This window comes from Heterobasidion irregulare (assembly GCF_000320585.1).
Source record: "Heterobasidion irregulare TC 32-1 unplaced genomic scaffold scaffold_10, whole genome shotgun sequence".
NCBI lineage: Eukaryota > Fungi > Basidiomycota > Agaricomycetes > Russulales > Bondarzewiaceae > Heterobasidion > Heterobasidion irregulare.
The window spans coordinates 1637683-1660549 of record NW_009258206.1 but is presented as its reverse complement, the minus strand read 5'-3'; the positions used below and the strand labels follow the sequence as shown (position 1 = coordinate 1660549).

Sequence of the window (22867 nt, the reverse complement as noted above, 5' to 3'; positions counted from 1 at the left end):
GATAGAGACGGGAGAATGATAAGGGCTTTGAGACGAATCCAGTGCTTTGTCAGACTAGGTACGATTCAACTGATCTGACAGAGTTCGCAATGCGTGGGCTTGGAAGGAGCCAGACGCTAGGCACAGTGCAGAGATCAAGATTGTATATGAAGTGAACGAGCTGAGGCTTCTAAGAAGCTCAGCTCGGCTATTTATACGTACAGGCTATTTAGGGCAAGCCGGACATATGGTCCGTGCTTCTAAACACTAAGTACGATCAACGATCGGCGTATGTAATCCGCAGCTCTGTGCTTTTATCCAAGTATAGTAACAATGACGATTGTCTGTCCGCATCAATAAGCAATTCAGGAACACAGTTAAGTGACGTCATAACGGGCATACATAAGCATTCAAGCCGAAGCTTGTGAATGAGTCAATAAGGTAAGCGTTCATGCATTGGCATGTATATGTAATCAGTCTTTGTCACCTGAAGATGCCAATGAGTCACGTGCTGAGCACGTGTTAGGACACAGTCCTAACAGTGTTGGGATGTGGTCCTAATAGGTAAACATTTAAGATAAGTGGCAGGTAGAGTCTTCAAGACCTCCCTATTGAATGTTATACACCCTTGTAAGTTAATATCATGTATGGTCTAATCAAACCTAAAAGATAATGTAGTTGCCAAATTTCCTAGTATCTTATATCAGCAGGGATACTCATTATCTACTGCAAAGAGAGCGTTCTGTAAAAGGACAACTCCATTATTAAGGTCTGTTGTATTTCCTAACAACTGGAATTGCTTGAGAAGAGGTAAACTCTGCTAAGCATAAGATAATCCATCTATATCACAAATATGCTAACTTAGTTCTTAAGAGCATAGAAAAACTGCCTCAGTGAAGTTGCCAAGGTACACCTATAAGTAAAACCTTGTGATCAGCCTGGCTAAAAGTTCTGGAATCAGCTGTGATTAATAGAGACAGGATGTATGCTGGGGGTCTAGACATCTGTATACTAGTGCCACAGCCTTATCCAAATCTTGGGGCTCTTGTGTATGAAACCATCATAATAAAAGTGCATCAGCAAGGCTAGACATGGAAGTAAATTGGTTCATATCTAATAGTACACATATTTGAATAACCTGGTTGGACATAAATATTATAGAATTAATACTTGAGATTGGTATAGCACAAAATTCTATGACAGTAGTGAGTGTAAGGTTGGCCATGTTAGATGTTTTATCTTCACTCTCAATACCTGTGTCTTGTTAAAAGTATTGATGTTGTAAAAATCATTAAAATGAATATAGTATATAAGATTATATAATAGTGTACTTGGGAATCCTCTTCATTTGCTACATTATTACTAAGCCTCACACTATCCTGCTCTAGGTTCAATCCACCTTGTAGCACCTTGATAGCCTTATACAATGCCTCAACTTTATCTATCCAAACAAATTTGATTACTAGAGACAGTGCAAAGTTGTTCAAAGAGTATTTTTGGTATAGATGACTTAGAGAACAAAGATCACAGACATTATAAAGGAGACACAAGACCATTTCAAGAGAAGATAACTGACTTTTGTCCTTTTATTCCCTAACTATAGAGGCTACAAAGTCATTAATCTAATCTGTATTAAAGCTGTGTCCCTATGTTTGAAGACTATCTAAGATATTAATGAATCTTTCCACCTGACCCTACATAAATATTATAAGATAGAGATAATGCTAATGGTATGTGAATACACACTGAAGACTTCACATTTAGCTATTATAAATGATTTAATCTTTGTGATCAAGAAAAAAAGAATTTTAGGCTTACAACATTCATAATTTCTAATTGAGATAGTAATGCAATCATATCTTATTGCCCCATTGAACTAACCTAGGCATTATTACTCATTATTATTAAAGAAGACATGTATGTTGGCTAGATATGAAGAGGGTAAGAAAATAGGAATAGTAACTAGAATCAATGATCCTAAAGAGTAAGATCTAAGAGGAAGTAGCAACTGAAGTATGATACAAGCCACAGTAAGACTGTATTGAGACCTGTGCACTTCTATTCTCAGCTGAATATACTTAGTTGCTATACTCATACTAGCTATATACTAGCTAGCTAGAGCAGTGGTATTTGGGCTTAAGATACCTATTGTAGTGGCCATCTAGGAAATACCCCTCTTGTATTAAGCACTAATTATTGATAATTTTATATAATTTTACTAAAATAGCATTAGTATTTTTTTGCTTACCCCCCCCCTTTATTTTAGAGCTAATTATAGCTAATTAAAGCTGATTGAAGCTAATTAGTTAGATAGATTTTTAGAAAAACAGAATCTATTATAGTGTCATTATTTTTTGTCATTACTATAATCTGTAACCTAGAGATATCTATAAAGGTTACTGCTTGAATATCTAAAGCTAAAGTCTTATCTTATAAAGAACTTGCCCTTGGCCAGAGTTAAACCTATAATCTTATAACTATACACACTCCAAATAGATGCTCTAAGCCACTAAGCCATAAGGTCTAAACTAATATCTTGGTAATTCAAATATGTTGACATGATTTAGGCAATCTTAATATTTCTAATCTTATTACTCACTTGTTTTTGATCTATTTTTGATCAATAAATATTCAAAAAATCAGGGCTTTTATGATCTCAATTCATGTACCAAATAAGAATATGATATACTAAATAAAAATAAAGAATAACTCTATGTAGGGTAAAAAAATATTCTAGCACTCACATAATTTGGATTTAGAGTCTGTATTATTGTACTTGAGTTGTAGATTTTGAGTAAACTCTAGAATCATAATCAACATGGTGTTTATTACAGATTTGATCATAAAGATAATTATGGATAATTATTCATAATACATCCTAATTATCTTAGATGAGCATTATCAGTAATTAGGTATAATTTGGATCTAATATGAGAGGGGGGTTTTCCAGATGCACTGTTGTCCAGAGTAGCCTTACATAGTAGGTTCTAATTAGAAAGTTCATTATGATGAACATGTCAATGTCTCTTGAAATATCATCACCTTACCTATCCATAAAACCTTGATGGTGAAACTTGGACAGCATTCATCCATGCATGATAGTGAATGGCTGTCTTATGAGATAGATATTGAAACCCAATTAACCTAATCTTTTTGATCTATCCTGCTAGCTTGGAGATCACCAAATGTCATGAGCTGAGAAATGCACGAAAAGGCTGAAAACCCTCAGACACATTGGTACTCATCAACTGAAAACATGGAATGGGAGTAGTTGAACAATTGCTGAGGGATTGTAGTCGAAACATTCTAAGATTATCAACCCTAACCAATCGAGGAATTGGCAACTCATCAACGCCGAAATGATGCCGGCGGTAAACCTCGTCCTCCAAGCATCAAGTGATCTACAAATTCCTGAACCAGTGTGCGGTCATCGCGTTCATGCTTTCTCACTTGCGAGATTCAGTGGCGATGCTCAGGGCACAAGATTTTGTTGGTAGGGGCTATCTAGGATTCTAGGCAGCAAGTGGGTGACCCAGAGCATCGCTTATGTTGTCTGGCCTGAAGTGAGTTTTCGATTTTCTTACTAGTTCTATCGTATCTCTCTACACTGTTCGTTTCTATCTAGATCCTTTCATATTTTTGCATGTATCTGAATGAAGGCACACAAGTCTCACAGTTGAACTCTGCGTGTCATGTACTCATGACGAGCTAGCGGTCAAAGCGACATTCCCCGACACTCATCTCGCGCTACCTCCATCAGTTTCTCGGATATTCTAGCGCTCTGATCACTATTATCCAATGACGAGAAAGAGGGTGGGATGACCGGAAGGCACTGCATGGGTAATAGCAAGATTGAGAGGAGATGAAAGAGTAGGAGACTCTAGTGGTACGTGATTCTGTCCGCTCTCCCCCCTCTTTTCTTTCTCTGATTTCTGCTTGTTGCATCCATCAAACGGTACAGAATACCGAAATTTACGGATACGCCGCATAAGTAGATGATACTCCTCGCATCACGCCGGCATCCAGTACTCTCTTGCTACGCCTATAGCGCTATCACCAACCGCCAGAGCACGACATCGTGAAGTGCGGTGTGCTTCCTCGTCGGGCTGGCAGTCAGCCTCAAGGTGCTTCCCCCGCCAGTCAAGTTATTAGAAGACGGTCGCAAGCGGCTTATCTTGTTTTGGCTGATATGTGTATTGACACTGATCATACTTCTGGCAAGCTGCAATCAATGTGCTCCCATGTATGATCAGGTTCCAGAGTTCCAGAGGGCAAGAGTCTCGTTTGAAGGGTAACCGCTAACGCACGTTGATACTGCTCGCCAATATGCGCAACATATGATAATCGTAATGAATATTTATAACATGCCGACAGATAAATGCAATACAGTGGTATCACCAGTAGTGTACACGGAGAATCGTGACGATGTACTGTTCCCAAAAGAAAGCAAGAACAAAAAGACACCACGTCAGTTGGCGTGGATATTCACGAAAACATCATCCAGCCGACTGCGCCGCTCCTCGGCCCTCTTCTAAAGCAATAGGACTCCTCATCTTCGACATGGCCAACCCGTCGCTCTCCGAAACCACCCGCGAGTTGGCTGCCTTGGACATGTCGAGTGGGATCACGTCCGACGGCGCGCTTCCGCTATCGAACACCAAGCTTTGCCATTGCGGCATCGTGCGACCGGGGTCAGGGTGCGATGGACGGTCAGCCATGACCATGCGGTTGTTGAATATGACGAGGAGAGTATTGCTGTAGAGCTTCGCGAGGATGACGCCCGAGACCTGGTGCAGCGCGTTGTGTGCCCGGAGGAAGAAGACGAGGTCGACGATCGCGGCGATCGCGGTCAGGGTGCCCGTCTCGATCGTGAGGCGCACGACTGTGCGAGACGGCAGCGGAAGGTCAGTAGGTCTGCGTGCGCGTGATCGAAATGGAGGACAAGCGCGGACTGACGTCGCGTGAGCACGTTGTTCATGCGCCCCACCGCCCTGTCTTTGCTTCGCAGCAGCTGTGCACGGTGCAGGGCGATCAGTGAGAGCGCGGAGCGAGAGTGGGATGGCGGCCGCGCACAAAGTAAGTCATGCTGGTGGCGATGACAGTGTCGACCACGGCGCTCCCGCCGAGGCGAATCCCGACGGCGCGCACCAGCCCCATCGAGCGCGCGACTTCGCTCGTGTCGTTGTATATCTGATAGCGAAAAGGTCAGACGGTTTTAAGTGTCTGAGAGCTTGGCAGACTCACGAAGTAGGCCACCGCTGCGCCTCCTCCGAGCTGAAGGAGCGCGAGGGCAATGACGAATATAAACAAAGCTTTTGATCCTGAAAACATCCATATACGCCAGCCAAAAAATATCTACAGCCACAGTCATCAGCTCAAGACTGGAGTAGCATTACGCCGTCAATCCTTACCTGAACAGCTCCGGCTACAGTGCTCGAGAGGATCGGTATGTTGAGGAAGCCAGTGAACAAGTCATAGAGCGCGTGGATATCTCCCCAGCCATACACAAACCACTGGAACGCGTCGTACGTAGCAGAACATGTCTGGGCCCAGTCAAGAAAGTACAAGGTGTAGACTGAGACAGGCTCAAAGTCGTTTGTCAATTGATAATGTATCGCCGAGGCGTGGGCTTACCTAGGAGCTTTACAGCACGACGATCCTTGGGGAAGTTGAGATAGTATATATACAACTGTGTCGTGAGAATTCCCAGTAAGCCCCAGTTGAACAAAATCCCGAGGAGTCGCGGTCCCGCCCTAACAATGTATAGAAGAGATGAGATCAAGCACTCGCAGAAGGAGAATCGTCGACTGACAGCCAGATGATATCCTCATGGCTCGGGTCCGTTGGGGGCGGCGTCATATGGCGAGCCATGTACAATATTTAACCGGTCAGTCAATAGACAAGAGGCAAGAAGAAGCTGAAGAAAGGGGCAGCATGCGCAAGTACTTAACGCCTTTGGCCGATATGGCCATTGGGCCCCTCCCGCCATTCTTGGGGAAATGTATGGAGAAACCAGTGCCTGTAAGGTGAGGGCCTTACCCACTCACGCGGGGGAGTAGGAACATCAAGGCGAGACGCACCGCCGAGGTGGACATCACTGTCGCATCGCCTTTCGGAAAATGATAGGGATTGTGACGAGAACCCATCCACTGCTATGACGAGCAGGACATCCGAATATTACGAGCCATGTGCTCTGATCCTGGTCATGAGTATATAGTGATCGGGTCATGAAAACCAGAGAATTTTTTCCACAATAGGGTTGATTTTCGGAAAACACCACCGTCAGCACCGTGGAGGTCCGCCGGAATGCACACGGAATGATGAGCGGGATGAATGGAAGAGATTTCGAAGCAGACGTAAAGCACTCACTTCTTCGGAGTTCAATTGCCTATGAGCACATCAACAAACCTGTGGTTCTCATTTGACTACTGGAATTCACGGAATCGAACTCGGCCGCGAAAGGCTCAGATATCACTCCTATAGCTATGCAGCTTTGGCTGAGAATGGAAATAGGAACGCGGGCTCTTGCCATGTACATATTTCTAAGGCGTCGAAAGAGCGGGTCAGAAAATGCACCTAGATAACATCTCAAACTCGCCTGTAAGTATGGCAGTAGGAATGACCATCCCGCGATCACATTTCCTTCAATCAGCACTGCCAGACGAAGGACTCATCGGGATTCTCCGAACAACCTCTCGAGGCTGCGGATCAACAGCTGTGATCTTCCGTCTCTTAGACAGGTCCAGCAGCATAAAGTAGAAGAAAGCAAGGCACTCATGATTAGTAACAAACTGGACAGGCTGCGTACGACGTATGAAGCCATCAGCATCGACAAGGCACATGACACATGATAAGATAGACGGAATGCGCGAGTAAGATCTGCTGCCTTGTGTGTCCAAGCCCATCCGCAGTGTCGGACTGAGAGAAAGTTATCAGTCGATGATACTATTGAGGAATATAATGACTTGCCTTTTTCCATAAGAATGAGAGGATCCCTCCTCGGGATGGTTCTGGTCACTCATTCCACAGCAAAGCTCCCCGAGCGTCACACCTGGAGCAGTAACTGCCACACTCCATTATCCTTCAGGTGAAGCCCTTCGGCGCGACATTTGTTCATCACGCTCGTCTCACGTGGCGCCACCGCAGCCATGCCGCCCCAAGTGCGGCCATCCAAGCCGAACGTCTTCAAGCGCGCTGTGGCGGCGCGGTCCATGGCATTCTGAGGTATATGCCATCGAGATTTGACCATGTTGGCGAGGGCCACGAAGAGGGATGGGACTTCTGCGGAGAAGTAGATGTACAAGGCCATATCCTCCAACATGGCATTTTGACCTGTCTCGAGCTGGCCACTGGGCGAGAACGTGAGGGTGAGAGCATTCAGCAGGACTTCGCTGTATTTATAGCCAGCAAGTGTAAGAGACCTCAGATTCCTGAGTCCGCTAAGCGCATACGCCAGATCGGCATCGGAGATATTCACCGTCGACGTGTCAAGGATAAGCGTCCGCAGCGATTGACTGCACCCTGCCATCCAGCTCACGATGAACATGCCGGAGGGAATTCCCGGCTTTGGGCCTGGATGTCCTCCTAGTCGATACCGAAGCGTGTGATTGACAGGATCATCGGCCTGAAATCCTCGGACGGTCAACGATTCGAGCGCACAGAATTGGGGAGCTGGTGCTGTGGAGAAGAAGTCGTAGTTTGGCACATCTAGAAACACCTCCTTCCAACGCGATGCGTGCTCGAAGAGGCAATTGAGATAATGGGGGAGTACGGCCTCGTGCTTTCTGTAGGCTCGGAAGCGAAAGGACAGGGGAACAGGATCGGAAAGGGAGAGCCAAGTTGCCAGAGAATAGGAGAATGAATCACACAGCTCCAGCGGCGGGAGGTCGCGAATCTCAAGGGCCGACCATAACAGTGGCGTCGAGAGAGCAACATTGCGCCAGTGGCGACAGACCCTTGTCAAGAGCACTGGTGACTCGTGAGGGTAAAGGCCCACATAACGATTCGAGATGGTGTAGGAAAATATCAGGACAAGGATCTCTGTTGGGAATCGACGTGTATCCATGTCGGTAGATCTATGAATTTGGCTGCGGTGGTCGGGTCGGGTCATTTCCGAAACACGCCAATCAATTGACAGCATTGTACATGAGTTCTATCGAGCAATGACACTCACAATCGACACAAAGTTCTTAGTGTGGCCCACCGACTACTGTATTACCGGCAATAACAGATTGACAAACTTTCAACTTGTCTTGGCTAGACCGTTAGTTGAGACCTATCAGAACCATACGACCCCAAGTCAAACCGCCGAGGACTCACAAAATATCAGTATCAGTACTCAAAGTTGAGAACAGTACGAGAACTATAACTTGACGCGCATCCCCTGCGCAAGCGCGAAGCCAGTCGGTTATAGGGCAGCGCAGGCTGAGTCATCGCCTGCTCTCCATTACCGCAGCGGACGCACGATCACAGGGATCAGATATGATCACAGTCCGAAGTCGGTCGAAAAGTTATTGATGGAATAGGAAAACTCAGACGACTAGCTAAGCCAGACTCTGGTTCCTGGTGATCAACCATTCGCAGCACGTACAGAGACCGACCGAAGGGTTCGCAGCAGGTTGATCCTAGGTTGATACAGGTCTTGACTTGTGTGATAGAACGAGTCGTTGATAACACGGCTGCGCAGTACTGAATGTTCTTAGATACGAAATGCTGCCGTCCGTGCACGGCGTGTGCTAAGGCCTCCTAAATATTCAACACCCCCGTTGAGCGATTGATACCGTTCAGCGCTGTCAGCTCTTCTGCCAGCAGAAAATCGGGTCACGTCAAAACAACTCACGAAGGCGCCAACACACACAGCCCCCTAGTCAGTGTTCCAAACACAAATTCTCTCGTAGCCCATCCATCTATGGTATAATGCACAGATCGGCTGGGCCCTAGACTTGATTGACCTGACCGTGTGTAATCATAGCCTGAGTTTATGGTGAGCGCTGCAATCGTATGCAAGAAAGACCGGTATGAGAACCCGAAATATCGATGAAACTTCTGTGCGAACCTGAATCATTCAAGGGCGCCGGGCTGATCCTCGGATTCTCGCAGCGATTGATCGAAGCAAAATGTTAGAGCGAGTGGAGCGGAGCGCTTGTCCAGTATGGGGATTGGATAGCTTGGCTCTGCCCTTGCACTTCATCGTTGCGGGGAAGCCACAGATTTGAAGGCCCGACGCATTTGCTGAGAACTTGCCTCTAGAGGCGGACATACCTCGCCCCAGATGATCATAAACAGAGCAGACATGCAAGGGATCCGACACTTTTAGATACAGCTAGTCGTACACGCGTGTTACAAACACGGCAAATCACGTCCTGACGCACGAATAAAGAAAAGGTGGAAGAACGAAATCAGAATCAATCAAAACGCGAGGGCAGTCCGGATGGAGAAGGAGATGCGAAGACTCAAGTCGGTACTGCTATTTTGGTGTGTGAATGTGGCGGGGGCAAGGTGGGCGAGACTCCAAACCATCATGAATCGTGGTTAGAGGGCGAGCCACGCGGCACTAAGCACGGCGACAGCACCAGAGAGGGCATCAAACTGGTTTGTGAGGGCTGCGTTGGTGGTGGTGCTGGCGGAGGAGGGCGAGGCAGAGGGCCTGAACATCTCAATCAGCACGCGCCTGGTGATCAAAAAGGAAGGAACTGGGACGCACGCAGAGGAAGTCGAGACACCTGACGCGGAGGGCACGCTTGAGGTGGCAGCTATCACATTGGACGGGAGTGTCACGCCCTGTGAACACACCGAGATGCGAATCAGCGAAGGAAGACGGCAGCGCGTGGCACGAGACGCACGTTATTCGCGCACTCCGTCTGCGCTGCAGACAACGCCTTCTGGACATCGGTCCCACTGCATCCAGACTGAATGCACTGGGCGACGGAGTCTATGAACGCGGACGAACTGCACAAGCAGCCAATGTCGGACGTGTTGCAGGAGCCGAAGTTAGCCGAAGTCAGGCATGGAAGAGCACAGTCTGCCCAATACGGTCAGTACAGTGCGATGGATGGTGGAGAGGTGAACGCACTAGGAAAGACCGCCTGACGCGGGACGAGAGACGCCGACACGGTACAAGCTGACGCGACAATGAGCAGCACAACGTCGGAGAAATGCATCGCAGATGAGTCTAATACTAAGTTACGTCGGAAACGACGGTGGCGAAGCGAAGAAAGACAACAGGTAGACCGAAAGCTAAATGTTTGCAGAAAAGAAAGGCTAGTGCTGCGTAGGGTGGACACCGTCGCGAAGGAGATGGCGATGCGGGAAACCTGGCGGACACGGGTGACGGTAAGGATATATAACGGAGTTTACGTTCTGTCAGAGAAGTCCCAGGCATAAAAAGACCTAGCAGTTTCTCACCGCTTGCACTTTGAATTAGAGTTTCGATTCCACAAGCGGTCCCCCACTCACCGCTTCAGAGCGCTCCGGATTAATCTCTTATCACCCTGGTGTCTTGCACCCACGGCAATACGGCCCTCGAGCTCGGCTTCTTTGATAGTCATGTCCATTGTTGAAACGCCCAATACTGAGATATACCAGGCGGTGTGAACCACAGATGCAGTGGGGTTCCATCGACAGAGCAGGTGACGCAAAAGGAATATCTGCAAATCGGAGATGGCGGGAGAGTACGTACAGGCGTCATCAGATGTGGGGGGCATCAAAAATTCTAGCACTCAAACGTCCAAAGGAGGATTGCCAAGAAAGGTCAGACATCTGCAGGAACGTTGGGGAATATTCAAACTGGGATGCGGCGAGGATGATGGCGGGAACAAGGAGAACGATGGACGCGGTCGACTCAAACGAGATCGTGTTGTGGCCACAGCCATTGCGTGCCTTCTGACTCTTCCCACCTTCTCCCGGTTCCAGTTAACGTGTACGATGTCTCAGTCGTCTCGAATTCACCACGTCCATCCCGGCGACCTCCCCTATGCCACTCCCGTCTTGCGCGCAGCCTCGCCCAGCGGCTCCATCAACACCGAGTACGGCCCAGATGAAACTTCCCAATCCGACCTCGACCTTTCCCCGGAAGAGTTTGAGGAGAAAGTTGCTATGAGTCTGGGTCTCCACGAGCAGAGAGAACACGAGATCAGCGCCGAGTCGAAGTCGCTGTTGCTGCCAAAGCCCAAATCTGCTGCAGAGGAGAAATGTAGGCCCGTTCATGCATCAATGATCCACATCCTCTGTGTTCGCCCTGGAGTGCTTTGCTGACCATGGCTGATGCTCGCTTATGCGCTTCCTCGTGGAAATCAACCTCGGTGTACACACAGTGATGTTCGAGCAAGTCATGCGTTCTCTCCGGTGGCATGTCCAGCAACTCGAGGAGAACGAGATGATCGAGAGCATGCTTCTGCAAGGGTCGCGCATCGCGCTCGAAACACAGCCTTCCTCGGACAACGTCGACGCGATCATGCAGACCATGATGGGCCCACCGCTCTCCAATGCAGACACAGACGCCTATTTAACGCTTGATGAAGACTCACCCCGGAGTGCGATCCTCGGTCTTAGGATATTCTCGGAAGACACATTCCACGACACGGTAGGAATGGTAAAGTACGTGAATAGGAAGGGGAAAGGAAGGGCGGTTTGAATGGTACCTTTCGTGATCTCTATTTTGTTAGCTGTTGTAAGTTATCCTACTTGTTGTCGTCCTTGTTAATTTTGTACTGCTCGAAGCCGGATTCCAGATGATTGCTTCACTGTCTTTGGACTTGCTTCGCCATTGGCGACTGCCAAAACGTATTTTTGCTCAACTCAATCTAGAAATAGTTCCAAAGCCATCAAATGAGAGAGTGTCAGGCCTGTCAGGCTTTGAATAGACATCCTTCAGCCTTGTCGACCGCCATCAAAGCAGGGCGAACACTAGCACGATGTTCCCACGTGACTCTGCAAAACATACATCCTACTGGCCGTTTGCAGGTACGTATTCCCTTAGTAGCTCTTGGTCGCGACAGAACATCTCGTCGGGTTCCAGCGATATCCGGGAACACCTGAATCACAGCCCGTTTGGACTAATTCTGATTTAGGCCGGCCTCTCTCGAATCTCATCTCACGACTGTGTCAAAGCTCTTCAGCTTTCCTTTCAGTAAGGTAAGGCTTTGCCTTTGCCAGTGATCAGAGATTTCGCCGCGTACTGAGAGGCGGATGATCACGATCCTAGATGTCTAGTAAGGCAGCTATCCAATGGGCATATCTATCAGTTGTTCCTCCAGTGGCGAATAAGATACCGGCTTCTAGGCTGGCCGTCCAAAGTCAAACTTGCCTAATATCGTGCGAAATCTGAGCGATGCGATCGTCGAGCTCGACCTGACGATAAAGATATAAGCTCAGTTTGGTGAGACATCCACTATCGATTGGGTTTGAAGAAGCATTGGGCCACAACAGTACTCACTTACCGTGCATTTCGAATTCCAGCGGAACGACCGCAGAATTGAATGAGACTCATCTGGCATGCTCACCTGGATAATATCGGGACGGATTGGTTTAATTTGAACATGTCATTCATCGATGATATCAAGATTAGCTGCGAATTAGGTGTTCCGACTGCCTAGGTTGTGACAAGCAGTTGATAACCAGACATACAGCAGAGAGCAAGTCAAGACAAATAAACTCTGACTGTTTAAATAGGCATACATTCGAACATTGGTGCATTCAAAGACGTTACGCGTGGACAAGATATTAGACCAGGGAGTAAGTGCCGCAAAAGGTCCTATCCCACCTAGACGTGCGACATCTGACTGCTGCCGAATTCCAGAGATAATCAGATCGTACTATACGGACGACAGTCTCCAGGATCCAGGGGAATCCAGAGGCTCTAGCATAGACAGGCTCAGATTCGAATACGGCCGATTGTAGCCGCCCACATATTGTGTGAAGAAACAAAACTAGAGAAACGCGATACGATGTCAAGAGAGTCAGTGTGCTTCGAAAGCCCAGTAGAATAATGGTATGAGTGCATGGAACGGAAGCTGGAGACAAGCAGAGAAATCCTGTCCAAACCGCGAGAGGAGAGGTGGTTACGTAATCGTTGCCTGACATACTGCGGCAAATTCCGCGAGAACTATGCAGTTTCAAGCCACCCGTCAGCAAGTTTCCCACCCACCGACTACGACACCGATATCGACAGTACCCGCGGCGCCGGCCTCAACAGCAAGAACCCCCTCAAGGTGCGTCCCCCCGTTACTTTGCTTGCGTACTGAAGTGCTGACCTTCCGCTTTCCAGGCCTTTTTCCAGATTGTGAGTCTGTCTTTACGCGCGGAAGGAGGTCTCCCGTTCTAGGCATAGACACTAACTTGTCCTCACCGAACCTCTCGTCCTCTTCCAAACCTCCGTCTCGCTCGTGCTCGTGCTCGTGCTCTTGCATGCCCAGAAATTACCGCAATGGCCCAACGTGTCACCCTCCGCAAGCGCCAGCCGTACAACACGACGTCGAACCGCCGACGCATCGTCAAGACCCCTGGCGGCGTCCTCCGCTACCACCACATCAAAAAGCTCGCGACCGCGCCCAAGTGCGGCGACTGCGGCAGCAAGCTCAGTGGGGTGCGTCTTGCCTCGCCTCCTCCCGTTCCGCCTTGCATCCGTTTCTGATCGTGCTCTGTATCTGAACTTTCGCCCTGCGTGCGTGGGATTGGTCGTTTGTTTGTCGGGACGGAATTGACGTTGGTTTGGATGGTGCGGGAATGGATGGGATGGTCGGGCTGTTTGTCGAACCGGGTCTTTGGATGGAATAGATCCCTGCGCTCCGCCCGCGCGAGTACGCGACGATCTCCAAGACTCAAAAGAACGTCAGCAGGGCGTACGGCGGGTCGCGATGCGGAACGTGCGTGCGGTCGCGGTACGTGTTTCTCCTTTGCCCCATACTCCAGGCGCCTGTCGCCTCGTCGGCAGAAACTCATTAAGGGCTCCCCACAGCGTCGTCCGCGCTTTCCTTATCGAGGAAGCGAAGATTGTGAAGCGGGTCATCAAGCAGCAGACGTCTTCGCGCAAGTAAGCGTGTCTTGCCCCCGAGCCGTTACACCCCCCTGCTTCATACGACATGCACATCGCGATCACTTCGAGAGAGCGAGGATGGGGGTAGTCCACTTATGCTGAGATACATGCGTTTTCATTTCTATTTGTTTTTACGTTGTCGATTTCATGAGCAAGCAAGCATGCATAAGCCAAGGCTACAATACCGTATGTTGCGTTGATATGAAAGCTCTGGTAAATAGGTGCTGTGGAGCACGCTAAATGCGACATTTCTCCCCAGCAATATATTGCTACTCCCACAGCCATTTAAATTTTTGTGTTGTATCACTGACATAGTGCGAAGAATTCAGGATAGCATACATGCATGACGGTGTGTGGGATGTGCATGGCAGGAAAACCATGGAGGCAATAAAAGCAAGGCAGGAAAGGAAAACACGACAAGGTACGCTACAGGCCAACCGTTTACTCGGCGTCCACGACGGTTGTTTGCAGGCCCTGATTGTCGATATGTGAATATCTGGCATAACTGGAGGGGAATGAATGAGGTGAACAGCAAGCGCACCTTGAAGCCGCCCCGGGGAACGAAGACATGCGACGCGTAAGTGAAAAGCTTCTCCTTGGCGTTCTCCTCGTCATTGCGTTTCCCTATGAACGAAAAAAGGAAGATGAGTATACCGTTCAATCTCACATGTGACCTCCTCCTATTCTCGCGTCCTTCTGTATGCAATGTCCTCCAACCCTTCTGATTCTTGTACCTCGCGCAAGCGTGTGCAGGTGATGAAAGAAGAGACTCACGCTCGAGCTTGATGCGCACCCGGTGGGGCACGCTCTTGATGCCCTGTGCCCAGAGCGCCTGGTTGAGCTTGGGGTCAATGCGGACATCAGTGGTGCCCATGGCCTTCTGGGCGAAGGAGACGATGGCCTTAACGGCGGTCGGGGCGCGCTTCTTGAAGGACTGTCCGTGGACGTGCTTGTGCATGTGGATTGTGTACTCGCGGGTGACAACGTCCTGGAGGGCTGAGCGGGTCTTGCCGCCAGTCTAAGCGAGGACGGGTGAGTACGTGGCGAGTATGGGGTCGGAGGGGGAGGGGGTACCTTGGTGTTTTTTGTAGACTGGGGGATTCAGAGGGTCAGCGACGTCTGCGGCGGGGCCAACGGCGACAACGACGGAAAACGGGGTACGCACGACCATTTTGTCTTGAAGGGTTGCTTGAGCGTGCGGCGGGCGCGATGCGATGAGCGATGAGAGCCTCGGGCTGCTTGTTTGGGCACGCTGCCCAGACTCCGTCGCGCACACGAAGGTTCGGGTGGCTTGCTGGTGCTTTACAGTTGCTCGGCGCCCGCCGGGTCTGGTTTTGGCCGGGTTTGGGCAGCCAGTCGCGCAGGTGTCTGGGTGTCAGGTGCGCGGGCGCGCACGTGGTAGCGCACCTGGCATTGAGTCTCCCAAAGGCTTCCCTTTGTCCCTCTGTCCGTCGTTCCCTTTTGTGCTCTCGATGGCACAATGCATTTCTTTCCCTTTATCATCCACGCAAGATATCCTCGCGTCCAGGTACAGGTACGCTCTCGGGGCGAAGAATACCTCATCACTGTGGTCATCGGGATATCCAGGGAAGCAGACGTACATACGTACATACTGTCACACAGTTCGTTCTTTCCCTCGGGCGTATAAAAGCCTACGCGATGTCTGTCTCCGACTTTCCCTTGTCCCAGCACTCGAGTCTTTTGCGCCCTCCGCTCCTCTCGCTTCCTGTAGCCGCGCTTGAGTCAACTACGCTCGTTGCTCCGACCCCTTGTTGACCGGCTATCGACCACCGATACTCTCAATATGCGATTCACTCTCGCTCTTCTTGCTGTGGCGTCAGCCTCTGTAGCCTCTGCGTCCCTTCTTCCGCGTCAGGCCAGCTACCCCAGTATGTCGAAGTCTATCCCCGATTATCTGAGATGCAGAACTGACCATCTCGTCTGGTCAACAGACTGCGCTATCCCTTGTCTGACCTCTGCCGACTTTGGTTCATGCTCGCAGACAGATCTCCAATGCCTCTGCACGTCGAGCTCATTTATCTCCTCCACCACCCAGTGCATCGAGTCCTCATGCACTGGCAGCGATCTTGACCAGGCTGAGGCTGCCGCTCGCTCTGGTTGTGCCGCCATCGTGCGTCACCTCTTTCCTTTGCTCTACACCAGTCATGGGAGATGCTGATGAGTGATCTGCATCATAGGGTATCACACTGACCTCGTCCGTCGCGCCTGCTACCTCGAGTGCTGCCTCGTCTGCTGCTGCATTCGCTACCTCACCGTCGGCAACTGCTGCAAGCTCTGCTGTATCCAGCGCTGCCTCGTATGCATTTTCCTTTTTCTTGCACTTTGTCTCCCACTGACTGACTTTTCGTCAGGCCTTCGGCATCGACCTCGAGCAGCGGTGCGATCGCTAACGGGCTCAACATCGTAGCGGGTGCCGTCGCAGCTCTCGGCGCCGTCATCGCCGCACTCTAGACGTTATTCCTCGTTACGGGCCCCTTCATGTTTTGCGCATACCCACGCATAAGCATATCTATATCTATACCTTCGTTCTCTAGGGCCTCACGCATGCCTCTCTGCTCCACCGCGCATCCTCTTCTTGCTCTTATCTTTACACTTATACATTTCGTCTTCCCTCGCGAAAAAGTGCCTGGTTCGTTTCCTCGGCCTGGATACCTTACCCTCGGTTTCCCGTAAACCGTCGTTGTGGCGGATTTTGTTCCGGTTTTGGATGGATGTGTATCTATATCACCCGGTTTGCATCACTCATGGATCATGGGATCTTCTCTTCTCTTGGTCTATGTGAGGCCTGGTAATGTGTGTGAAGAAAGGGTTCCCCGAGGTTCCCAGGCTGACTTGGAGTTGCTAAGGGGCCTTTTTACTATTCGCCCCTGGCTACCACTGCTTGCAAGGCCGACTGTGCATCCTTCCCGTTCTTCGTTTCGTGGAGTTCCGTGCAAGTACGGAGCCCATACTCTGTTCGATGAACCCCACGCGCTCGATGGTGTCCTGCAGGGCAGAGGGCATATATATATGACTCCAAGCGTCGTCGGCGGTCTTGTCCATTGACAGCCTCTCAACAGATCCGGAAACAAACTTAGCACCCTGATCGCATGCAGAGCCCCATCGACCGTATATAATGTCTCACCAGGTCTCACCTCACCATTCCCCGCGCGACCCCGGACTTCCCTCGCTCTTTCGTCAACTCCTCGTACCGTGAACCATAGTAAGCCAACGACCTCCAACGATAGTATACAATGCGCGCTTCCTTCGTTCCACTCCTCCTGGCTGCGGCGGCGTCCGCATCGTTGATGGAACGCCAGTTGTCGTCGCTCCCCAGTACGCTCTTTCATCTCCTCTTCCTCTCCCCGATAGTACCTTGCCACAATCTCAGCCTTATGAACATTCTTAATCAACTGACGTTGCGAGCTTTAGCGTGCGCCCTTCCCTGCCTCGTCTCCGCCAACGTTGGCTCCTGTAGCCAGACCGACATCGCCTGTCTCTGTTCATCGTCGTCCTTCGTCTCCTCCCTCGCGACCTGCATCGAGTCCTCCTGCACTGGTGCAGATGTGCAGACCGCGATCAGCCAGGCGACGGCCTTGTGCGCCAACAACGTGCGTCCTGCCTTCTTTCTGCGCGGGCGTGGTCCATGCGTGCGGGGGTACGTACTGACGAGTCGGCTCTGCAGGGCGTGACCCTCTCGTCCGAGGCCATTGCATCCGTGACGTCGGTGGCTGCTGCTAGCGCGAGCGCCTCTGCCTCTGCTTCCGTGACCGGCACTTCAACCGTCTCTTCAGCTGCGTACGTCCATCGTCTGGTTCTTGCCCGCTTCACCGTGTCTCATTTATACGACCTCACAATCTTAAAAACAAATCCCTTACACAGTGCCTCTACGTCGTCCTCCTCCAGCGGCACCCTCTCCAACGGTGCCCATGGTGCCCTCGCCCTCATCGGCGCCGTCGCAGCGCTCGCGTTGTGAGCACGTTTGATCGCATTGTTTCTCTCATCGACAGGTGTCTGCATTAGCGTTCATATATCATAAATTATGTGACACACTCCCGCCTGCGCTTGTATCCGCATCATTCTGTTGTATCGTATGCCGTTGTTGGCGCCCATGGACGTATCGATTTGTTTATTCGGCCCTATTCGCTTGGCAGTTAATCGTTCGACCCCCGCCGCCGCTTGGGAGTGAGTGACATACAGCGGGATGCACTGTCCCATGAGCGGCGTTAATCACTTGATAGGCTAGTTGCATCCCAAGTGACAAGTGCGAGCGGAACAAGTGCGTTGACTGCCGTCTTTCTTTCGACTGGAAGTGGTGTTGGTAAACTGTCCGAGAATGACTGTTAGACGGGAGCGGCGGTGTCTCGGTGAGTGCTGTCGATGTCGATGTTGTCCCCCATCCAGTCCTTACATCCATCCAGCTATATGCGCATGAAGGGCCACGTTTAAGGGCCACACTCACTATGGGCCCACTTCATAGTGCTATCTATCAGCACCCGTCGACGTCCTCTGAATGCGCGACCTCGTTTCGGGCAATCCCGCCTATTGAGTCTGCGGACCCTGGCGCCTGTGTACCTGTCAGGTCGAAGCTTTGCTGTGGCTCGCCGATTGTGCGTTCTGGCTTTTCCGCCTCCAAGCATCTCCAAGCCTTCAAGCTTGAAGCTTCAGGCCCTGTGATCGATGATCGAACCACCTGTGCGGGCTCCGAGCTATCATCTACTAGTATGTGTTGCCCTGTGTTGCCCTGGACGTCTGGACATTGGCTTCTCACGGAACTCGCGGAACTGGACCATATTCCGAGGTTTCGTTGCTGGTTTTGTTGTCAGCACGAAGAAGGCCTGCGCTTTGGCAACGCGTCGACTGGTTTGGATGCGTGAGGAGATGTGTTCCGTGTAGTCCTTCGGCCTGATATACTTACTGGAGCATATTTTGATTTTCAGAATATCCTGCCCCGTGGACGATGCGAGATCGCAGCTGCTGTAGAATGCTAAGACTCGACACATCATCGAGGATATATTGCGTACGTTGATGCATCGTGACTTTTGGCTTGTGTTTCTGCTGTGCATGTCTGCGAATGGCGTGCTCAGCCCTTGCTGACCTCACACGGGGAGAGGTCATTCCCGTATATCAAACCTCTGCCGGTGTGGATATCCAAGATTTGCCTTTCCCAGATCAACATGGGGCTCCACAACCACGTTGACATCGCCGCCTCGTAGAAATCTCCATTCATTGGTTCTCGAACACCTTCGCAACAGTCTTCTTCACGCATCTGCTTCAATCTACCATACAACACGTCGTGTTCTATCAGCCTCTACTCAGAAAAACTGTCTTTTGTGCAAAGTCGGCCATGGAGACTAGGCTCTACCTGCCTCGACGTTCCCGTCTCTCACTTACACATACCCCTGTGTGAATGTTTGAAGCCTGACTGATTGATCGACCCCGCCTCTCCACCCACCGTTCTTTCGGGAGGTATATCACTGGTATATCCCCCGACCTCCGAAATCGCACATCCCTCGTTGCGACGCCCCCGTATGCATGCGGAGGTTTGCGGGGCCGCCAAGTTCCATCATCGTCGTCAAGCAGCGCAGGCAAGCCGTTCGGCGTCATTCGGCTTGGCTTAGCAACAGCACAGTCGAAGCTGGTCGGAGGCGCGACCTTTCGTATTGACTGGCCTTGTGCACTGGGAGGCGACCAAGGGTGCCGCATCGCAGCAGGTATATCAGTGGTATATTGAACGAGATTGAGCGATCAGCGTCGAGTCGCGAGGCTGGCCAATGCGCGAGGCTAGAGCGATGCTTCGCCGGGAAGATGTACGAATCGTATGAGGGCTCGAACAATATCTGAATATCTCACTGCCAATGTTCAGACTTTTTGCAGTTGGGAGGCGGAACGGATAGCGGGAAAGGATTGGAAAGTCGAGTCAAGGCACCAGTTTTCATCACGGTCTCGGTTATCTGCGACGCCGCTCAAAGCGCTCGTCGCAGAGTACCTATCCCTACATGCACATCCTCCGTGACTTTGCATGTCATGCTATATCATGACGACTTTTTCTTCTTCTTCTCATGGTACCAGTAGTGCTACTTACGATGCAAATAACTACGAGGCTTGCATATGATAAGGTCGTCGTGGCAGCTAAACCACCACAGGCAGGCTCCGGTTCGGAATTCTCGATAACACGGGCTCTACCAAAACACAGCGGTCAGTGCCTCGAACCATCGTACGTCTGCATCTGTCTGCACCCGTCTCTCAACGTTCCCGACGTGAGGTCCTGGATTGTGTGGGCCTTCCTTGATCTTTCGACCTCCAGTCGGATTTTTGACACTTAACAGGAACATGCCGCGTTTTACCACATTTCTTATGTCGGGATCGACAGGGATCGACACGATGTTACTACGGGCGATCGGCATATGATCATGCTAGTGATCGGCCAAACGAACACAACGGAATGCAAGACGCTTTCCAATGGCGTTCTCTTCATAGCTATTCAGAACGACGGAACGTCGATATCTACGACAAGTGGCTTGAAGAGTCAAGACCATCAACAGAGTGTCATTGGTCAAGGTTCTTGGCAAGCCTACGGCAGCAGCTCGTCCGCAAGTTAGCTATTAACCCTACTATCTGGCCCTGTTTACCGATCACATGTTCTCTATTTGAGAGCGTCGCGTATCCATCAATGTTATCCGCTGGAGGCATTGTGAAATTCTCCAGATTTGATCTAGCGAAAGCGGAATCTCAGGACGTCAGGACGATGATACATGACCGAAGCCTTCCATTCGAACGGAGTGGTCGCTGTAGCACTGCGGTATAACTACCCTCGCGAGAGCGATGTGCGACTATCTCTTTCTGGTCCACGCCCTGCGCCGTCTGTTTCGCTTGCACATCCGCCGTGTTGATACCAAGCGTTGACGATGGCGCACAGTGCTACTCCGCCTCCAGCAAACCCCAGCTATGAGGACATCGTATGGCTGTGAGTATGGATCCCATCATACGCTTTTCCATAGAGACTTACCTTCTCAATCGTGTCGGCGATCAGGGCTGGTCCAAGGCTGTTGGGCCTCGTTTTCAATTGGGGCTTGCTCGGAGTGCTCACGGCGCAGGTGTATATTTATTTTCTCCATTTTCCCCAGGACCGGCGTGTCCTTAAGGGCTTTGGTGCGTTCAATTCGGTTTCTGTTGAAGCGACTGCTTGAACTGTTTTTATTTTGAATACAGTTTATTCTGTATATATTTTGGACATTGCACAGACTAGCGCCGCGACCTATGACGCTTTTCAATGGTTCGTGCTTGGTTGGGGGAACATCACCTCTCTGTACAACCTGTATACGGGTTTCTTGAACGTCCCAATTATCTCAAGTATTGTTGGCGGTGCTGTACAGGTGCGTACTGTTGCACTCGATCTATTTCTATGTTCCCGATAGTTACGAGAGGACGTTCTACGACAGATATTCTTTGGATGGCGTATTTGGGCGTTGTCGGGTTCATACTCCATCTTCGGTCTGATCGTACTCCTCGCTGTGGTCCAACTCGGTGGCGGCATAGGCGTTGCATATTTTGTAAGAGATTCTCTAGTTGCTGCTTTGGGTGATAGACTGATGAGATGGCTTTTGGCAGATATATAATGATCCAAGCGAGGTTACTCGCTCGCCAGGACTTGTTTACGCGGTAGGAATTCGTCTCGGCGGAAGTGCGCTCGTGGACGTGGTCATTGCAATCGTAATGACATACTACGTGCGTGTCTCGTGTCTCCCCACCCGCCTTCCTTGCTGAAGATATCCGTGTTTCATAGCTAATCCAAAGTAAGGAACGAGCGCAAGGGCGCATGAACAACATCCTCACTCGACGTGCGTATATATCCACATCACCCAGCTATTTGTACTAACGCTACGGACGGGAACAGTCGTGCGGCTTACGATCGAGACCGGCACTATAACAGCCATCGCTGCAATCGTCGACCTTGTCTTCTTCCTGAAGGCACACAACGCGATGCACCAGGTCACCGGCGTCACTCTCGCCAAACTGTACAGCAACACTCTCCTCGTCATCTTCAACAACCGCCTTATCATGATCGCCGACCCCTCATTCGAGCAACCGCCGAGTGTCATTCGCCCCTCTGTCGTATCATCCAACGCCCGAGGCGAGAGTCCTGTGCCTTTGAGCGAGTTCAGGATCACGAGGCACACTAAGAGTGATTCAGACTTTCTGAAGAGCGCGACTCCAAGCTTTTGGAACCAGGAGAGCAGGACGCGCGAAGTGAAGGAATACCACTTACCAGTAGCTGGGCCGCTTGAAGTGAGTTGCCAGTTTGTCGGGAGAGACCAGCACTGACAAGGTATTATAGCCGCGACGATACATGGGAGCATAGAGTACATGGCGTATCCATGGTCGCACGACAGGGAACACTTCCCCCGACGCCTTCAAGCGTTTCATTGATTTCCCCCATCCGTATATACGCATAATCTGTCGCAACTCTCCTTCGCGGTTTCTTTCTTTTGTATCAGTGTGTGTATTTATTTGTAGGACTGCTTTGTAGTATCGTGACTAGTTTACGCCGGTGTCGCTCGTTAGCATATATAGTTTTGGATTCGTAGTAGGGATACGAACAGAACGCAATCATTTCAATTTAGTATATACGTAGTCTAACCAATGTCTACCTTGCCACAACATCTTCGTCGAAACCCGATAACACGCAATGAGCAACAGGAAAAGGTTTAGTAGACCGGAAGCCTGTCGAATGTCAACATTGACGCCTTCATAGGTCTGCCGTATGTTGGGAGAAATCGCAGGAGGATGTGACGAAATCTGCGGTTCGTGGAGGTGGTGGAGAGTAAATGTAGTCCTGTGCAGTCTCCCAAAGAT

General features: G+C 50.2%; 10 protein-coding genes across 10 annotated transcripts; 6 read left to right on the top strand and 4 right to left on the bottom strand.

Annotated features, from left to right (window-relative positions):
* Positions 1 to 5301: 5301 nt before the first annotated feature.
* On the bottom strand, positions 5302 to 5728 carry HETIRDRAFT_247449 (uncharacterized protein; the record flags this gene model as incomplete). The annotated part of the gene is made up of 3 exons (XM_009552759.1): positions 5302 to 5334; positions 5391 to 5554; positions 5614 to 5728. Coding segments are annotated over 3 exons (312 nt in total), but the record flags the coding sequence as incomplete, so codon positions are not given.
* Positions 5729 to 7024: 1296 nt separating this feature from the next.
* HETIRDRAFT_454831 (uncharacterized protein) lies at positions 7025 to 8044 on the bottom strand (the record flags this gene model as incomplete). Its single annotated transcript, XM_009552758.1, has 1 exon — positions 7025 to 8044. The coding sequence occupies one exon, from the start codon at positions 8042 to 8044 to the stop codon at positions 7025 to 7027; it is 1020 nt and encodes a 339-aa protein (XP_009551053.1).
* A 1183-nt stretch (positions 8045 to 9227) lies between these two features.
* Positions 9228 to 10785, bottom strand: HETIRDRAFT_151984 (uncharacterized protein). The gene is made up of 5 exons (XM_009552841.1): positions 10384 to 10785; positions 10052 to 10292; positions 9822 to 10000; positions 9683 to 9759; positions 9228 to 9625 (listed from the first exon to the last, which is right to left on the bottom strand). The coding sequence occupies exons 2-5, from the start codon at positions 10137 to 10139 to the stop codon at positions 9511 to 9513; spliced, it is 459 nt and encodes a 152-aa protein (XP_009551136.1). The 5' UTR covers positions 10140 to 10292; positions 10384 to 10785; the 3' UTR covers positions 9228 to 9510.
* Positions 10786 to 10923: 138 nt separating this feature from the next.
* On the top strand, positions 10924 to 11461 carry HETIRDRAFT_242588 (uncharacterized protein; the record flags this gene model as incomplete). The annotated part of the gene is made up of 2 exons (XM_009552757.1): positions 10924 to 11170; positions 11292 to 11461. Coding segments are annotated over 2 exons (417 nt in total), but the record flags the coding sequence as incomplete, so codon positions are not given.
* A 1516-nt stretch (positions 11462 to 12977) lies between these two features.
* HETIRDRAFT_421685 (uncharacterized protein) lies at positions 12978 to 13300 on the top strand (the record flags this gene model as incomplete). The annotated part of the gene is made up of 2 exons (XM_009552756.1): positions 12978 to 13187; positions 13244 to 13300. The coding sequence occupies 2 exons, from the start codon at positions 12978 to 12980 to the stop codon at positions 13298 to 13300; spliced, it is 267 nt and encodes an 88-aa protein (XP_009551051.1).
* On the top strand, positions 13267 to 14152 carry HETIRDRAFT_411721 (uncharacterized protein). Its single transcript, XM_009552755.1, has 3 exons — positions 13267 to 13561; positions 13753 to 13856; positions 13934 to 14152. The coding sequence occupies exons 1-3, from the start codon at positions 13403 to 13405 to the stop codon at positions 14010 to 14012; spliced, it is 342 nt and encodes a 113-aa protein (XP_009551050.1). The 5' UTR covers positions 13267 to 13402; the 3' UTR covers positions 14013 to 14152.
* A 300-nt stretch (positions 14153 to 14452) lies between these two features.
* On the bottom strand, positions 14453 to 15234 carry HETIRDRAFT_65332 (uncharacterized protein; the record flags this gene model as incomplete). The annotated part of the gene is made up of 5 exons (XM_009552216.1): positions 15177 to 15234; positions 15086 to 15103; positions 14786 to 15029; positions 14553 to 14635; positions 14453 to 14485 (listed from the first exon to the last, which is right to left on the bottom strand). Exons 1-5 carry the CDS (start codon positions 15180 to 15182, stop codon positions 14453 to 14455), a joined length of 384 nt encoding a protein of 127 aa, XP_009550511.1. The 5' UTR covers positions 15183 to 15234.
* Positions 15235 to 15965: 731 nt separating this feature from the next.
* HETIRDRAFT_248180 (uncharacterized protein) lies at positions 15966 to 16145 on the top strand (the record flags this gene model as incomplete). Its single annotated transcript, XM_009552754.1, has 1 exon — positions 15966 to 16145. A coding segment is annotated over one exon (180 nt), but the record flags the coding sequence as incomplete, so codon positions are not given.
* A 1120-nt stretch (positions 16146 to 17265) lies between these two features.
* Positions 17266 to 17987, top strand: HETIRDRAFT_454825 (uncharacterized protein; the record flags this gene model as incomplete). Its single annotated transcript, XM_009552753.1, has 4 exons — positions 17266 to 17347; positions 17444 to 17622; positions 17697 to 17809; positions 17894 to 17987. 4 exons carry the CDS (start codon positions 17266 to 17268, stop codon positions 17985 to 17987), a joined length of 468 nt encoding a protein of 155 aa, XP_009551048.1.
* A 2932-nt stretch (positions 17988 to 20919) lies between these two features.
* Positions 20920 to 22660, top strand: HETIRDRAFT_460686 (uncharacterized protein; the record flags this gene model as incomplete). The annotated part of the gene is made up of 8 exons (XM_009552752.1): positions 20920 to 20978; positions 21045 to 21163; positions 21224 to 21387; positions 21454 to 21564; positions 21623 to 21739; positions 21798 to 21852; positions 21909 to 22300; positions 22350 to 22660. 8 exons carry the CDS (start codon positions 20920 to 20922, stop codon positions 22371 to 22373), a joined length of 1041 nt encoding a protein of 346 aa, XP_009551047.1. The 3' UTR covers positions 22374 to 22660.
* Positions 22661 to 22867: the final 207 nt, after the last annotated feature.

What these genes read in the sequence shown, in the direction of transcription:
- HETIRDRAFT_151984 (XM_009552841.1), bottom strand. Translation starts at nt 10,139, where the DNA reads ATGCATTTCTCCGACGTTGTGCTGCTCATTGTCGCGTCAGCTTGTACC. An exon ending in GCGTCAGGCGGTCTTTCCTA is followed by an intron (nt 10,001 to 10,051) that starts GTGCGTTCACCT and finishes CGTATTGGGCAG; the next exon opens with ACTGTGCTCTTCCATGCCTG. An exon ending in AGACGGAGTGCGCGAATAAC is followed by an intron (nt 9,760 to 9,821) that starts GTGCGTCTCGTG and finishes GTGTGTTCACAG; the next exon opens with GGCGTGACACTCCCGTCCAA.
- HETIRDRAFT_411721 (XM_009552755.1), top strand. Translation starts at nt 13,403, where the DNA reads ATGGCCCAACGTGTCACCCTCCGCAAGCGCCAGCCGTACAACACGACG. An exon ending in GCGGCAGCAAGCTCAGTGGG is followed by an intron (nt 13,562 to 13,752) that starts GTGCGTCTTGCC and finishes TGGATGGAATAG; the next exon opens with ATCCCTGCGCTCCGCCCGCG. An exon ending in GGAACGTGCGTGCGGTCGCG is followed by an intron (nt 13,857 to 13,933) that starts GTACGTGTTTCT and finishes GGCTCCCCACAG; the next exon opens with CGTCGTCCGCGCTTTCCTTA.